A 17,281-nucleotide genomic window follows, 5' to 3' on the forward strand; every position below is an offset into this window, starting at 1 on the left:
GCTCCAGCATCATCAATGCGATGAAAATGGAAGGATATAGGCATTCTGTAGGCAGAAGAGATTAGTTAGCCATTTCATTGCTAAGTTAACTAGTCTGAGACAACATTGTGGGCTGAACATTGCTCCTGTGATGTATTCTATGTTCTATATTAACCTCAGGTCATTGAGGCTGCCAGGTTTGGTCTGCAAGGAGCCTGTACACATTTAATTAGCTATTCTACCATGTCTTCTCTAAAAGGGAATTTGCTGTCCTTACTCAGATTGGACTGTATTAGTCAAGACCCACATCAACTTGTCTGACTGCTGAAGTGGCACAAATCTACTGAAAGTTCAATTCAACAGTATTAATGATACAATCTCTGACTATTTTATTTGAAAACAACTTTCTGATATGGTGCTGTATTATCCCAGGGACAGCTGCCTGCATTTTCCTGGGCAGAGCAAGGAGGATGTGTACTGAACAACGTAAATGTGAAATTGTGTGTACCAAATCAGCAGTGCCCAAGTATGTCTGTCTGTTCACTGGGCATATTCACTTCCAAACATACTCCTCAAATTATCCAAGGTTCACTTTTATTAAATTTCAGCAGAAAACTAATTTACATTAAAATTATTATTTTTTAAACTGAGTACATAAAAACAAGGGAATTGGATTGTGTCCCGATGTCTTAATTGAGATAGAGCTGACATAGGTAGCACCTCTTCCATGAGAGATGTTCATTAGGATCTCTGGAGCAGGAATGCATACAGTGAGTCACCTTGGCAATGCAAACTCTGCTCTTTCAGAATGTGTTCAGTAGCAGAATCGATACCCAGGCTGAATATGTGCCATTTTGGTTTGCTGGAAAATCCAGAATGCTGGTTTATGAAATACCAGCTGATGTAGAGTACAACTGGACGGCAATATTGTGCAGACTCATGGAGACGTACAATGACGTGCGTGTGTGCGTGCGCGCGCGTGCGTGTCTGTGTGTTGCAGTGCTCCAGTTGTCATTGCAGGCGATCAAGCTTAGATTGTAATGATTTGAAATTTCCAATTGTTGTCTGTAAGGCACAAGTGGGGCTCATTGACTGAAGCTCGACAAGGAACCGACCAATCACATCCAGGCAGTAGTTAGTGAAACGCCGCCTGTAACGGAACAATATTTAGTGAAAGATAGCAGAAGAAAACACCCATTATATTGACAGCACTGAATTGTAGAGCTCACACTACCAAGGATCTGCAACTCACCTCTCATGGACTGCAACTTTGGTGGGTTCTTGCACATAAGCACTGAGAAGAACATGAATGCACTCCAGCAAGTGGAGGGGCTTTTTAACCCTCTGCCAATAAGGATCCTAAAGCAAAAGCATACCAAAGTAAGTTAGAAATTACAGTCAGCAAGCAATCAGGGCCGTGGTAGTGAGACTTGTATTAGTGAAACACACACACACTCAAGTAAACCTAATGTACAGACACATACACCAACCCTAATGCAAGTTCAAGTCATTATCATCTGACTGTATACATATACAAACAAAACAATATTCCTGCGGACCATGGTACACCCATGGACACGGACGGGGACACACACACACACACCCCCCCACCCCCAAAGAGGACCTTCCAATCTGTCTGTACCCGTGTTTTGAAGAGTTGTGTGTACACCTCCAGCAGTCTCGGAAAGGATATTCCTATCTCCTGCATGGTGTAAGTTACAAAGCCTGTGTCCCAGGACAGCACACACGATTGCTGTTCCAGATACTGCACCAAGAACTCTGCAAAGATAGAAGGCAGTCAAATACCCGTCCAGGTGACTCCACCCCACACCAGACCAGTCTATTAGCAACTTCCAACTCCTCACTCATAACCTAATATATAATTCTAGCCATGACTGTTTCATATGCCCATGACACAGAGCCAGACACAGTTTGGATGGAGAGACTATGTATGTCACAGTAGTGTAGCAGTTAGTCCGATGCTATTACAGCTCCGGGCGTTCCAGAGTTTGGAATCCAATTCCAGTGTCATCTGAAAGAACTTTACCCGTGAACCATGTGGGCTTCCTACCGCAGACCGAAGACGTACTGGTTAGTAGGTCAATTAATCATTGTCAAATTGTCTTGTAATTATGCTAGGATTAAACAAATGGGTTGCTGGGTGGTCTGGCTCGTTGGGTCAGAAGGGTCTGTTTCGTGTTGTATCTCTAAAGAAGTAAATGTGCCAAACACAGTGTGGATGGAGACGATGATTAATATTGAGGTAGAAGTCTCCTTTCCACTGTGCTTGCATTGAATCCTTCCTCCCCTCCCCTCCTAATCTCACAGTCATGGATACATGATCTGTACTTACCAAGTGGGAAATAGCGTGGGGTCCCAGCATAAACTTTTCCAAGTGACACAAGCTTCATACTCAGAGTCTGCATCCGATCCATGGAACTCATCAACCTGCTGTCACCCAACTCTGAAAAAACACCAGTGCTAGAGATAAATAAGCAGAAAAAGCATTTTGGCACAACAAACTATTTATTGGAGGAACTCAGCAGGTCTAGTGGCTTCTGTGGGAGGAAAAGAACTGTTGGGTGTTGGTGGAGTGGGGTGGTTAAGTGGGCTGGGTGCAATTAGGAAATCTCCTTGGCACCTTCCAATTTCTCACCTATATGTTGCCACTCAAAAATTTTAGATCTTTTCAATGCATCTGTGATGATTCTCACCTTTCTGATCCCTTGTCAGCTATAATTTGTCAGCTTACTCAATATCCAACAATGGATGAGCAGACATTTCTCCACGTTGTGATGATCAGTCATTCCTTCCTGGGTAATTCATTTATCAGCCACCGACTCAAACAACTCACAGCCACTTGCCTGCCGAACTAGATAATTTACAGCTGAGAAGAACTTTCAACAACATTTGCAACACATCATAGAACATTACATCACAAGACCAGGCTCTTCCTTCATCCTACGACGTTGTGGTGAACTAATTGAAGAGCATTGAAGAATGCAGTAGAACAGAGTGATCTAGGAATAATGGTGCACAGTTCCCTGAAGGTGGAATCTCATGTGGATAGGGTGGTGAAGAAAGCTTTTGGTATGTTGGCCTTTATAAATCAGAGCAGTGTGTATAGGAGTTGGGATGTAATGTTAAAATTGTACAAGGCATTGGTAAGGCCAAATTTGGAGTATTGTGTACAGTTCTGGTCACCGAATTATAGGAAAGATGTCAACAAAATAGAGAGAGTACAGAGAAGGTTTACTAGAATGTTACCTGGGTTTCAGCACCTAACTTACAGGGAAAGATTGAACAAGTTAGGTCTTTATTCTTTGGAGCATAGAAGGTTGAGGGGGGACTTGATAGAGGTATTTAAAATTATGAGGGGGATAGATAGAGTTGATGTGGATAGGCTTTTTCCATTGAGAGTAGGGGAGATTCAAACAAGAGGACATGAGTTGAGAGTTAAGGGGCAAAAGTTTAGGAGTAACACGAGGGGTAATTTCTTTACTCAAGAGAGTGGTAGCTGTGTGGAAAGAGTTTCCAGTAGAAGTGGTAGAGGCAGGTTGGGTATTGTCATTTAAAGTAAAATTGGATAGGTATATGGACAGGAAAGGAATGGAGGGTTATGGGCTGAGTGCGGGTCAGTGGGACTAGGTGAGAGTAAGTGTTCGGCACGGACTAGAAGGGCCAAGATGGCCTGTTTCCGTGCTGTAATTGTTATATGGTTATATGATAATTAAGCTAAAAATAGCTAATTAAACCAGTCCCTTTTGCCTACACATGTGACTGTATACCTCTATTCTATGTCAGTCTCTCTCAGAGGGGGTGGATTGTACTGGAACTGGACAATGTTTGTTAGTAGGGGGATTTGCTAGTGCTGTCCAAAGGTCTTAAAGTAATCTGTGTAAGGGTTGGGAACTAAAGCCATAGTGTGGCGGATGGGCACGTTGTAGCAAATATATATGCAAGTAGGCTTTTTCCCCTGAGGATTGGGTGAGGCTAAAATTGGAGGTCATAGATTATGGGGTGAAAGTTGAAATGTTTAAGGGGAATGTGAGGGGGATGAGAGTGTGGAACGAGCTGCAAGTGGTGAGTTGAACTGTATTCAGGTATTTATCTTTGGATCTTGATGGGTATGCTGCATTTGTTACCAACTTCATTAAAACGTGTGTGGATGAGTGTGTGCCTTGAAAACTTGCTGTACATTCCCAAACCACAAGCCATGGATGAACCAGGAGGTACATTGTCTGCTAAGGACTAGATATGCAGCATTCAAATCTGGTGACTCAGGTCTGTACAAGAAAACCAGGTAAGATTTGCGGAGGGCTATTTCAAGGGCAAAGAGACAATTCAAGTGAGACTGGAGGTGACAATGGACGCACATTTCTGGCAGGATTTGCAGGACATTACTTCCTACAAAGCGAAACCCAATAGCATAAATGGCAGCGATACTTCATTATCCCATGAGCTCAGCACCTTCTATGCCTGCTTAGAAAGGGAATATGTAACTGCAGCTGTGAAGAGCCCTGCTGCACCTGTTTCGAATGCTGATTTTAGGTTGACTTTAAGGAGAGTGAACCCTCGCAAGGCAACAGGCCCCAATGGAGTACCTGATAATGGCTCTGAAAACTTGTGCTAGTCAACTGGCGGGTGCATCCAGAAGAAAAGTAGTGTGAGCTGCCTTGATGACTCTTGCCCAGTAGCATTCACATCCACAGTGATGAAATGCTTTGAGAGGTTAGCCGTGGGTAGAACGAACTCCTGCCTCAGAAGGACCTGGACCCACTGCAATTTGCCTATCACCACAATGAGTTGACGGCAGAATTAATCTCAATGGCTCTCCACATTGGACTTAGATCAGTTGGAAAATATCTACATATTGCACCAGGAAACCTTCCTGAACACACCCAACAAACTCCACCCCATCTAAACCCCTCACTCCAAGGAGATGCCAGTCAATATTAGGAAAGTTGAAGCCACACATCACAACAACAGTTTTTGCACCGTTCCAGAATCTGCCTCCCTATATGCTCCTTGATGTCTCTATTACTATTGGGAGGTCTATAATAAACACCCTATAGAGTTTTTGCCCCCTTCCCTTTTCTGACTTTGATCCACAATGACTTAGTAGACAATACCTCCATGACTTCCTCCTTTTCTGAAGTCGTGATATTACCCGATTAGCCATACAACTCCTCCACATCTTTTACCTCCCTCCCTGCCCATTTTGAAACATCTAAAGCCCAGCACACTCAGCACCCATTCCTGCCCCGAGACATCCAAGTCTCTGTCATGGCCACATCATCATAGTTCCACGTATTGATCCAAGCTCTAAGTTCATCCGCTTTGTTTATGATACTCCTTGCATTAAAATAGACAAATCTCAAACCATCTGGCTGAGTGCATCTTTGCTCTCTCATCCTCACAAACTCATTTCAAGCTGTCTCTACTTGTGTGCCAACTGCCCCATCCTCTGTCTCTTCAATTTGGTTTCCACCCCCCTGCAAATCTAGTTTAAATCCTCCCCAACAGCAATTGCAAACCTGTCTTCCAGGATATTGGTTCCCTTCCAGTTCAGGTGCAACCCGTCCCACTTGTACAGGTCACCCCTTCCTCAGAAAAGGTTCCAATGATCCAAGAACTTGCAACCTTGCACCTTCCCCTCAGCCTCTCATTCATCTGCGCTATGTCCCTGTTCTGACTTCCCCCAGCTTGTGACATTGGGAGTAATCTGAAGATTACCATCTTGGAGGTTCTGCTCTTCAACCTCCTCACTGCGCAGGACCTCTACCCCTCTCCTGCCCATATCATTGGTACCAGCATGTGCCACGACTGATACCCTTCATCAGGAGTGGAAAGGAAGGGGGAAGACGGCAGAATAAAATGGTGGAGGGAGAGGGAGGGGGAGGAGGAGGAGGAAACAGACAGGGAAGGCAAAGAGCTGGAAAAGAGGGAATCTGATAAGAAAGGAAGGTAGTTAATGGGAGAAAGGGAAAGGAGAGGGGCACCAGGGGAGGTGAGGATATGAAGTAAGAGGCCAGAGTGGGGTGATAACGAGGAAAGGAAGGAGGGGGAAAATTACTGACGGTTAGAGAAATCGATGCTTAGCAATTAAGGAGTTTGCAATTACACATAGGCTTGGTTAAATGTGACAGTCTGTTTCACCTTTGGCCTATTAGCTTTATAGTTGCTATTACTAAGAAGGGCAGTTTTTCCTAGAGTCCTGAAACCGCCACTGTCAGGTTTTGGCTATTTTCTTTTTCTAACAGAATGGCTTATTTCAATGTTTGTTTGACAAAGCACTTCTAAAGCACCCTGGAACATTTTACAACACACAAGAACCTTATATATTCAAGGTGTGGTTGCTGAGAAAGACAAACAGGGGAAATTTGATATCACTCACCTTTCTCAATAATTTCTTGCCAAAGTGCCTGCACCAGGATTGTGTCTGAGTGACCTGCACAATGGATGATGGCCAGTTTACATTCTGAGAGATGGAAATGGTCTGCAAACTCTCCATACAACTGCAGAAGAAAACCTTAGAGTTACCCTACAACTTTGGAGACAGTTATTATAACCATATAACAATTACAGCACAGAAACAGGCCATCTCGGCCCTTCTAGTCCGTGCCGAATGCTTACTCTCACCTAGTCCCACCGGCAGACAGACATACTTTATTGATCCCGAGGGAAATTGGGTTTCGTTACAATCGCAACAACCAAGAATAGTGTAGAAATATAGCAATATAAAACCATAAATATTAAATAATAATAAGTAAATTATGCAAAGTGAAAGTAAGTCCAGGACCAGCCTATTGGCTCAGGGTGTCTGACACTCCGAGGGAGGAGTTGTAAAGTTTGATGGCCACAGGCAGGAATGACTTCCTATGACACTCTCAGTGGAATGAGTCTCCGGCTGAATGTACTCCTGTGCCTAACCAGTATATTATGGAATGGATGGTAGACTTGGACAGCATCCTCTTTTCAGACACCACCGTCAAGAGTCCAGTTTCACCCCCACAACATCACTGGCCTCATGAATAAGTTTGTTGATTCTGTGGTGTCTGCTACCCTCAGCCTGCTGCCCCAGCACACAACAGCAAACATGATAGCACTGGCCACCACAGACTCATAGAACATCCTTAGCATCGTCCGGCAGATGTTAAAGGACCTCAGTTTCCTCAGGAAATAGAGACGGCTCTGACCCTTCTTGTAGACAGCCTCAGTGTTCTTTGACCAGTCTAGTTTATTGTCAATTCGTATCCCCAGGTATCTGTAATCCTCCATCATGTCCACACTGACCCCTTGGATGGAAACAGGGGTCACCGGTGACTTAGCTCTCCTCAGGTCCACCACCAGCTCCTTAGTCTTTTTCACATTAAGCTGCAGATGATTCTGCTCACACCATGTGACAAAGTTTCCCACCGTAGCCCTGTACTCCACCTCATCTCCCTTGCTGATGCATCCAACTATGGCAGAGTAATCAGAAAACTTCTGAAGATGGCAAGACTCTGTGTAGTAGTTGAAGTCCGAGGTGTAGATGGTGAACAGAAAGGGAGACAGGACAGTCCCCTGTGGAGCCCCAGTGCTGCTGACCACTCTGTCCGACACACAGTGTTGCAAGGGCAAGTACTGTGGACTGCCAGTCAGATAATCAATAATCCATGACACCAGGGAAGCATCCACCTGCATCACGGTCAGCTTCTCACCCAGCAGAGCAGGGTGGATGGTGTTGAATGCACTGGAGAAGTCAAAAAACATGACCCTCACCTCACAGTGCTCGCCGGTTTGTCCAGGTGGGTGTAGACACGGTTCAGCAGGTAGACGATGGCATCCTCAACTCCTAGTCAGGGCTGGTAGGCGAACTGGAAGGGGTCTAAGTGTGGCCTAACTATAGGCTGGAGCTGCTCTAGAACAAGTCTCTCCAGGGTCTTCATGATGTGGGAGGTCAATGCCACCGGTCTGTAGTCATTGGAGCCACTGGGGCAACCTGCACTCAGTCCATAACCCTCTATTCCTTTCCTGTCCATATACCTATCCAATTTTTTTTTAAATGACAAAATTAAATCTGCCTCTAGCACTTCTACTGGAAGCTCGTTCCACACAGCTACCACTCTGAGTAAAGAACTTCCCCCTCATGTTACCCCTAAACTTTTGCCCCTTAACTCTCAACTCATGTCCTCTTGTTTGAATCTCCTCTACTCTCAATGGAAAAAGCCTATCCACGTCAACTCTATCTATCCCCCACATAATTTTAAATACCTCTATCAAGTCCCCCCTCAACCTTCTACGCTCCAAAGAATAAAGACTTAACTCGTTCAACCTTTCTCTGTAACTTAGGTGCTGAAACCCAAGTAACATTCTAGTAAATCTTCTCTGTACTCTCTCTAATTTGTTGACATCTTTCCTATAATTCGGTGACCAGGACTGTACACAATACTCCAAATTTGGCCTCACCAATGCCTTGTACAATTTTAACATTACATCCCAAATCCTATACTCAATGCTCTGATTTATAAAGGCCAGCATACCAAAAGCTTTCTTCACCACCCTATCCACATGAGATTCCACCTTCAGGGAACTATGCACCATTATTCCAAGATCACTCTGTTCTAATGCATTCCTCAATGCCCTACCATTTACGTCCTATTTTGATTATTCCTACCAAATGTCGCACCTCAAACTTATCAGCATTAAACTCCATCTGCCATCTTTCAGTCCACTCTTCTAACTGGCCTAAGTCTCTCTGCAAGCTTTGAAAACCTACTTCATTATCCACCTGCAATCATTATTCATATCCTTATGCTTTAAATGACTGATTCCCAACGGAGGGGGGATTTGTGTCCTAAGGGGACGTTAGGGGAAATAGAAGGCATTAGGGTTGGGGGGGGGGGGAGGGGTAGGTGGTGGTAAGAGGCACGAAACCTGACCAACCATCATTACAGTAGGCACTTCCAAAAAAAGGATGAGACACTGGATCACAAGAAGAACCACAGCTCTGCAGGTGTCATCACAACACGTACGGAACTTGGCAATTTCACTCAACTTTACTAACCAAAGAAACATTATTGGGGATACATAAATTAGCAACCAGGGTGCCCAACAGTTTCCCTTAACTCACAGCATGAAAAGACTTCATACAATTTAAGAGTTGGTAAGTCAAGTACACCCTCTCAACTTTCTCTACAGATCTACGGAAAACACGTCCATAAGACCATAGACTATAAGACACAGGAGAAGAATTAGGCAATTCCTCCCATTGAGTCTGCTCTGCCATTCCATCATGGCTGATCCCAGACCCCACTCAACCCCATACACCTGCCTTCTCACCATATCCTTTGAAGCCCTGACTGATCAGGAAACAATTAACTTCTGCTTTAAATATACCCACGGACTTTGCCTCCATGATAGTTTGTGGCAAAGCATTCCACAGATTTCACTACTCTTGGCTAAAAAAATTCCTCCTTACCTCTATTCTAAAATTTTGAGTGTGGCCTGTAGTTCTGGATACACCCATCATAGGAGACTTTCCCCAGCCTATCTAGTCCTTCCAACATTCAGTAGGTTTCATTGAGAACCCCCCCCCCCCCCACATTGTTCTAAATTCCACTGTACAGGCCCAAATTGCCAAATGCTCCTCATACGATAACTCCTTCATTCCTAGGATCATTCTCGTGAAGCTCGTCTGGACTCTCTCCAATGACAACACATCCTTTCTGAGATACGGGGCTCAAAACTGTTGACAATACTCCAAGTGCAGCCTGTCTAGTGTCTTATAGAGGCTCAGCGTTATCTCCTTACTTTTATATTAGATTTTCCCTTGAAATAAATGCCAGCATTGCATTTGCCTTCTTTAGTACAGACTCAACCTGCAAATTAACCTTCTGGAAGTCTTGCACGAGAGCTCCTAAGTCCCTCTGCACCTCTAATGTTTGAACCTTTTCCCCATTTAGATAATAGTCAGCACATTATCTATTTAGATAATTGTTCCTTTTACCAAAATGCATTATTGTACATTACCCAGGTTGTGCAATAATACTGCATTGGCCGGAACCAGAAAGTGAAATAGAGCTAATCAGTGAAGCTGCCAACCTCAAGGATTCCTCAAGGTGTTCAGTGATCTCAGTCATGAACCATCTTTGGGGATTACATGATTGATCAATCATGATTGACTTTACATCGTGCTTTAACACCATCCAGCCCAAGATCTTAAGGCACAAACTAACGGAGATGGGAGTAGACTCTCACATGGTGGATTGGATAGTGGACTACTTGACAGCTAGACCTCAGTATGTGCGGTTGGGAGACTGTAGGTCTGACACGGTGGTCAGCAGCACAGGGGCGCCGCAGGGAACCATACTCTCTCCGGTCCTGTTCACCCTGTACACATCAGACTTCCAATATAACTCGGAGTCCTGCCATGTGCAGAAGTTCGCTGATGACACGGCCATAGTGGGGTGTGTCAGGAATGGACAGGAGGAGGAGTATAGGAAACTGATACAGGACTTTGTGATATGGTGCAACTCAAACTACCTGCGTCTCAATATCACCAAGACCAAGGAGATGGTGGTGGACTTTAGGAGATCTAGGCCTCATATGGAGCCAGTGATCATTAATGGAGAATGTGTGGAGCAGGTTAAGACCTACAAGTATCTGGGAGTACAGTTAGACGAGAAGCTAGACTGGACTGCCAACACAGATGCCTTGTGCAGGAAGGCACAGAGTCGACTGTACTTCCTAAGAAGGTTGGCGTCATTCAATGTCTGTAGTGAGATGCTGAAGATGTTCTATAGGTCAGTTGTGGAGAGCGCCCTCTTCTTTGTGGTGGCGTGTTGGGGAGGAAGCATTAAGAAGAGGGACGCCTCATGTCTTAATAAGCTGGTAAGGAAGGCGGGCTCTGTCGTGGGCAAAGTACTGGAGAGTTTAACATCGGTAGCTGAGCGAAGGGCGCTGAGTAGGCTACGGTCAATTATGGATAACTCTGAACATCCTCTACATAGCACCATCCAGAGACAGAGAAGCAGTTTCAGCGACAGGTTACTATCGATGCAATGCTCCTCAGACAGGATGAAGAGGTCAATACTCCCCAATGCCATTAGGCTTTACAATTCTACCGCCAGGACTTAAGAACTTTTTTTAAAGCTATTATTAATGCTTTTTGAGATAGTGATTTAGATGCATATCATATTTTTTACTGAGTTAAGTATTGTATGTAATTAGTTTTGCTACAACAAGTGTATGGGACATTGGAAAAAAAGTTGAATTTCCCCATGGGGATGAATAAAGTATCTATCTATCTATCTATCTAATTAGAATACTATAAAGGGAGCTTGTCAAACACTAGCTCTATTCTGACCAACATTCAGAGTCCAATCTGAAACCTTGTCAATGTAATTTTCGCTGTTGTGATCATCTTCACCTCGCCGTTCCTTTGCGTGCCACTACCATCGTTCCGTTCATGTCAACTCACTGCTGTCAACATCTGATAGGCATTCCCAGTTATGTTAATTTTTTATTTTAACTTAGTCTCATCAATGGTGGATAAATATGTAAGGTGCGATTTGAGTTTGAAAGCGGTGAAACCTTGAATTCTCATCCTGCTAAGGAACAGAAACTACAGAAAGTGCATCAATACAATGTTACATACATGGAGTATGGTTTCATTCCTTTCCTGTCAGATCAGCAACACCCCATTTGTCTTATTTGTAATACTGTACTATCTAATGAAGCCATGAAACCATCAAGATTGCAGGAACACTACTGTAAAAGACACCCTGAAAAGGCTGCAATGAGCTGAAAATGTATATTGTGGAAAAAGTATTCCGATTAGGAACATGATTTTTTAATGTAACAGGACACCATGCTGGTTTAGTGGGATTTATAAAAAAAAAGAAATTCCAAGTCTGTCTACAATCCATTGTGTAATTCATCGTCAACATCTTGCAGCCAAAAACTCAGCCAGTAACTTTGTTCAAGCATGACTCTTGCAATATCTGCTATCAACAAAATTAAAGCTCATCCATTAAATAACAGAATACTTTGCCAGTTATGCCAAGACAATGATGAAGAGTTAGAACGCTTGCTTCTTCACACTTAAGTGTGTTGGCTGTCAAAAAGCTGTTGCTTAAAACGTTTCTTTGATCTTTTTTGACACCGTGGTTGAATTTTTTGCATAAAGTTGACAAGAGCTTGGGAATTTCTATGTGGAGATGTGGCATACTAGCCAATCTGTATGACAAGATGAACATTCTAAAAATGAAACTGCAGAGCAAAATTTTCAATTTAATCCTGGCAATATTTATTGGAAAATTGGAAGTATATAAGCAAAACATTGGGAGAGAAATTGTCTCAACAGTTTCCCTGTTTGGAAAGCATGGCTCACACCTGCAATCACTGAAGAAAGATTTTCAGAATTGATTCAAGGATTTGAATGATCTGGAAATTTTGGATTGGGTAATTAATCCACTTCTTTGCAAGTGGAAGAACAGGAAGAGAGCTTGCAAGAAGAAAGAGTCAAAATTCAGAATGAAGAAGAAGCAAAAATGTTGGCCTTTGTGGTATGTGGCCACACTGTCATATGAAGTTTCCTGGTCTTTGAAGAGTCAAGCTGCACTTCACTGCATCTCCATCCCCCTACCTTGTTGAAATAGGTTTTAGTGCAGTGAACCACATACTCACAAAAAACAAACACTTTTGACATTGTAACATTTGCAGAATGAAGGATTTTGCTGTCACAACTCGAACCGATATTTCAACTCTTGCTAAAAACCATCAAGCTCAAGGATCACATTGATATCGAAGCTGCGTACAGCCAACGAGTACTGCATAAGCTAGGTTTAAAGAGAAATAAATATTTAAAGCAGAATCATTTTTCTCATGTTAGCATATGGTAGATATGTTTTTACACTGGGGGTACCGGAAAGTATATTGTGCCTAAGACGGGTGTTGGCAAGTATGAATCTGCTTTAGGGGGGAATGTTAGGCTAAAAATGTTTGGGAAACACTGCCTTAAATTCATAAAGCCCAACCTACTTTGTACTCTTCCATACTTTCCTCATAGCTCCTCAACATTTCATTTTGGAAAGTTATTCCATTTGATTTCATAACCTTTTCATGCATCATATTCCAGATCACAGCTCACTGCTATTTTACGACGCTTTGTACTTGGGCAGAGTGAAAGATGGCATCAAAGGGTGACTTCTCCCAGCTCATAAGCGAAACAATTAAATTCTTCCTATTCTAATGTCTCTATTTTCCTTCTCAGGGTGGCTGGGGTCCTGTCGAAGTCTTTAATCTACAGTAGCACTCACACTGTCTTTCTGCATGGTGGTGCATTCCCATTCTTTTGGAACTCACTGATCGGCCGCATTTTGATATGCCCAGGTTCGGCCTGAAGTCAGGCACCTTCAGTGCATGGCCTTATGTGGCCCTGTGGACACAAACTTTCACTGGTGTCACAAACTGAAGCATAGTGGGGTTTTTTTCATCGATTTGGAAAATGTCTCAGAGAGTGAGATTTTCAGGTTGTATGTTGTATGCTTTCTCTGATATTAAATGGAACCATTGGAATCATTGTCAAGTACCTTTGATCTATGCCTTTGGGTTACTGCCACAAATACTGTTGAAAGATAGCTTCTTTTAACCCTTCAAATTAAATCTCCATTTTAAAAAAAAATTCTCTTCTCTTGTATAGTATGCACCCTGTCTCGTGGGAGTAAACATAGTAGTTTTAAGCTCCTATTTAATTTCTTTGGTGAAAAGCAGGCTCTTCAAAGTGCACTCACCTTGGTGATGTCCATGAGCTCTGAATCAAGCTGAGAGATGGCCTCCTGCACGGAGGGGTGCTGGGAGTAATTGCGTGCCAGAGTATCATGAATCTGGAGCTGTATCCGGGCTACCTGGCAGGATAAAGCATCAAGGAAAGAGGAGAAAACACCTTTGATTAAATTACAATCTGGAGGAAATAAAGAGAAGTGTATAGTGCAGGTCTCTTAACAGCATTGATGTATAGAGGGGTCTTGAGGTCAAAATCTTTAGTTCTTAAAAGTGGCCACACAAATAGATAGACTGGTAAAAAAAAGCATAAGGTGTGCTTGCTTGCCTTCATTGGTCAGGGACAGTGAATATAGGAGTAAGGAAGTGATGTTACAACTGTACAAAACTTGGGATTTTGTGTGCAGTTGTGACCATACCATTACAGTAAGGATACAGAGACTTTGAATAGGTGCAGAAGAGGTTTACAAGGATACTGTCTGGATTAGGGAGCATGATCTATTGGAGAAGTCGGATAAACTTGGGCTGCTTTCTTTGAAGTGGTGAAAGCTGAGGGGAGAGTGATAGGTTTATAAAATTATAAGAAGCAATGATATATAGAATCTTTCGAACTAGGATTAAATGTCAAATACTAGAGGACATGGATCTAAGGCGATACAGGTAAAGTTTAAAGGAGATGTGTGGGGCAAATTTCTTTTTGTTAGACAGCGATGATTGTTGCTTGAAATGGCCTGCCAGTAGTAGTGGTGGAAGCAGACACAAAAATTGCTTTTGGGTTGCAGTAAGATGATGGTGCACTCAGTTGCAGCAGCTTCAATGGGGTCAACCAAAGGTGTTATTGTCTTTTAAAAAGTACTTTATACAAACGCAAGACTCTGCTGGACATTAAGAACTTAAAAGCCCATCAGCAAGTTGCTCGTTGGTGGAGATACTTAAGGAGCTGGATGGTGTGGGTCGAGCTGCTCCCTGCTTCAGAGGAGTCAGTGAGCAAAGCTGCAGTCTAACAGTGAGTGATCACCTTAGTCACTTTTTTTGTGATCGCAAAATCCTGTTGGGCATTGTTATTGTGAAATGCTGGAGGCCCTTATCTTAAAAAGCATGTGCTAAAACTGGAGAGGGTTCAAAGGAGGTTCACGAAAATGATTCCAGGATTGAATAGCATTTCATATGAAGAGTGTTTGATGGCTCTGGGACTGTATTAACTGGAATGTCCTTTTAGAATGGAGATGAGGAGGAGTTTCTTTAGCCAGAGAGTGGTGAATCTGTGGAATTCTTTGCTACAGGCAGCTCAGCTGTGGAGGCCAAGTCTTTATGTTTATTTAAGGTAGAGGTTAATAGATTTTTGACTGGGAGAAGGCAGGAGATTGGGGCTGAGAGGACAATTGGAACAGTCATGATGAAATTTCAGTTCCTATACCTTATGGTCTTATGTCAGTAATAATACCTGATTCTAATTCTGAATACCCATAGAGAAAGAGCATGCTTCTATATTATATGAAGTTACCATAAGCTGCTAGTAGCAGCTGTAAAGGTAGGAAGAATTATAATATTTAAAAGACATTTAGAAAGGTCTGTGAGTAGGAAAGGCCTAAAGATATTTGGGTCAGAGCCAGCTCAATGAGGGTAGGTCAGTTGCACATAGACAAACACACATAAAATGCTGGAGGAACTCAGCAGGCCAGGCAGCATCTATGGAAAAGAGTATAGTCAACAATTCCAGCTGAAACCCTCCAGCAGGACTGGAGAAGAAAAGCTGAGAAGTAAATTTAAAAGGTGGGTGGAGGGAAGAGAGAAACACAAGGTGATAGGTGAAACCTGGAGGGGGAAGGATGAAGTAAAGAGATGGGAAGTTGATTGGTGAAAAGACAGAAAGCCATGGAAGAAAGAAAAGGTGGTGGGGGGGAGGAGGACCAGAGGGTGGCGATGGGCAGGCAAAGGGGGGAGGGTTGACATTACTGAAAACTCAAGAAATTGATGCTCATGCCATCAGATTGGAGGCTAGCTGCATGGACTATAAGGTGTTGTTCCTCCAACCTAAGTGTGGCCTCATCACAACAGTGGGGGAGATCATGGATAGACACATTGCGATGAGAATGGGAAGTGGCCATTGGGAGATCCCGCTTTTTCTGGTGGACGGAGTGTAAGTGCAGTTAAGTGTGAGAGTCCATAAATTTATAAAAGACATCAGTGGATAAGCTGTCTCCAGAGATAGAGACAGTGAGATTGAGAAAGGGGAGGGAGGTGTTGGAAATAGATAAGGTGTAACAGTGTGCTACACGGAGCGCTGAAATAATGACATGGAGTCGGTGAGCTGCAGTTGCAAAAGACGTTTATTCAAACTTCGCGGCCTCGCTTTAAAGCTTTCCTGATCCTGCCCTCCCCAGGCGGGAATACTGTAGGGGGTGCGTATTCACAGTGCCGTCCCGCGCGCGGGCTTTTCCCCTTGCTGGTGAAGCAGGCTTGGCGCCCTCTTTGGGACCTGTCTCAATGCCGGCGCGTGCCGCTTTGTGAGCCGGTTTGAGTGCGCTGGGAAGTGGGTCGCCACAAAGGTAAATTTGAGGGCAGGGTGGAAGTTGGATGAAGTCAACAAATTCAGCATGGCTGTAGGAAAGCACCAATGCAGAAGTCAATGTAGCGTAGGAAAAGTGCGGGATTATCACCAGCGTAGGCTTGGAACATGGACGGTTCCATGTAGCTAACAAACAGGCAGGCTTATTGGGACCCATGTGAGTGCCCTTGGCTACACTTTTTGTTCGAAGGAAGTGGAAGGAGCCAAAGAAGCTACACATGGGTTGTCAAAACAAATTTGGCTATAGAGCCTACTCTATGTTGTATAAATATGACTATATAAAAAAGGAACTGAAAAATAATACCTGCAGATGCTGGAAATCTGGGGGGGGGGGGGGGGGGTGGTGGGGTGTGGAAGCTCTGTAAAACAGTGAGCCAGGCAGAAAACTTGGGAAGTAAATGGAGATAATACATCTAATTGGTAGTCTTACATCAAAACTTGGAACTGTGAGAAAATACTGCAACCGTGCCTTAATATACAAAGTAGGCATAGTGATAGAGAGAACATTTGTGATAGTGTGGAGACCAAGAAAGACTTAATAAGACAAACTGGTTGTGAAAGGTTCATTCTTTGATGTGTTGAGGTATAAACAGAATAAGATAATGAAATCAGGAATGAGGGAAAATCATTACTAGATGTGAGCAATGCAAAAGAACAGAAGTTGCTGATAATCTGAAATAAGAGTGCTGAAAGTACTTCGTAGATAATGCAGAATCTATGGAGAATGAGAAATTAAGTTAACTTTATAGATTGAAACTGGTGATGGGGAGGAAATCACCGTTCAGGAAATCAATAGATGTCCCCTGATCCCTCGCAGATCATCTCTGATGGGGCATTTTGCCTGGAGCAGGCAGACTTTAGGGTCAATACATATCATCACAAAAAAACAAGGTGTGTTCTTAAAAAGTCAGTCCAAATTGAGAGAAACTGAACATTTCAGGATGATGACTCGTTAGGGAGCATCCA

General features: G+C 43.3%; 1 protein-coding gene across 2 annotated transcripts in view; it reads right to left on the reverse strand.

Moving 5' to 3' along the window:
* Nucleotides 1–556: 556 nt before the first annotated feature.
* The window catches only part of nup155 (nucleoporin 155), a 278,025-nt gene continuing 261,300 nt past the window's right edge, over nucleotides 557–17,281 (reverse strand). For both annotated transcript variants that reach the window (XM_073047830.1, XM_073047831.1), the window contains 6 exons: nucleotides 13,758–13,871; nucleotides 6,377–6,497; nucleotides 2,333–2,443; nucleotides 1,622–1,758; nucleotides 1,232–1,338; nucleotides 557–1,129 (listed from right to left, as the gene is read on the reverse strand). In XM_073047830.1, coding sequence (XP_072903931.1) covers nucleotides 991–1,129; nucleotides 1,232–1,338; nucleotides 1,622–1,758; nucleotides 2,333–2,443; nucleotides 6,377–6,497; nucleotides 13,758–13,871 — 729 coding nt within the window. In that variant the 3' untranslated portion in view covers nucleotides 557–990. The remainder of the gene's footprint in view (nucleotides 1,130–1,231; nucleotides 1,339–1,621; nucleotides 1,759–2,332; nucleotides 2,444–6,376; nucleotides 6,498–13,757; nucleotides 13,872–17,281) is intronic.

The sequence above is a fragment of the Hemitrygon akajei genome, chromosome 6 (genome assembly GCF_048418815.1).
Source record: "Hemitrygon akajei chromosome 6, sHemAka1.3, whole genome shotgun sequence".
NCBI lineage: Eukaryota > Metazoa > Chordata > Chondrichthyes > Myliobatiformes > Dasyatidae > Hemitrygon > Hemitrygon akajei.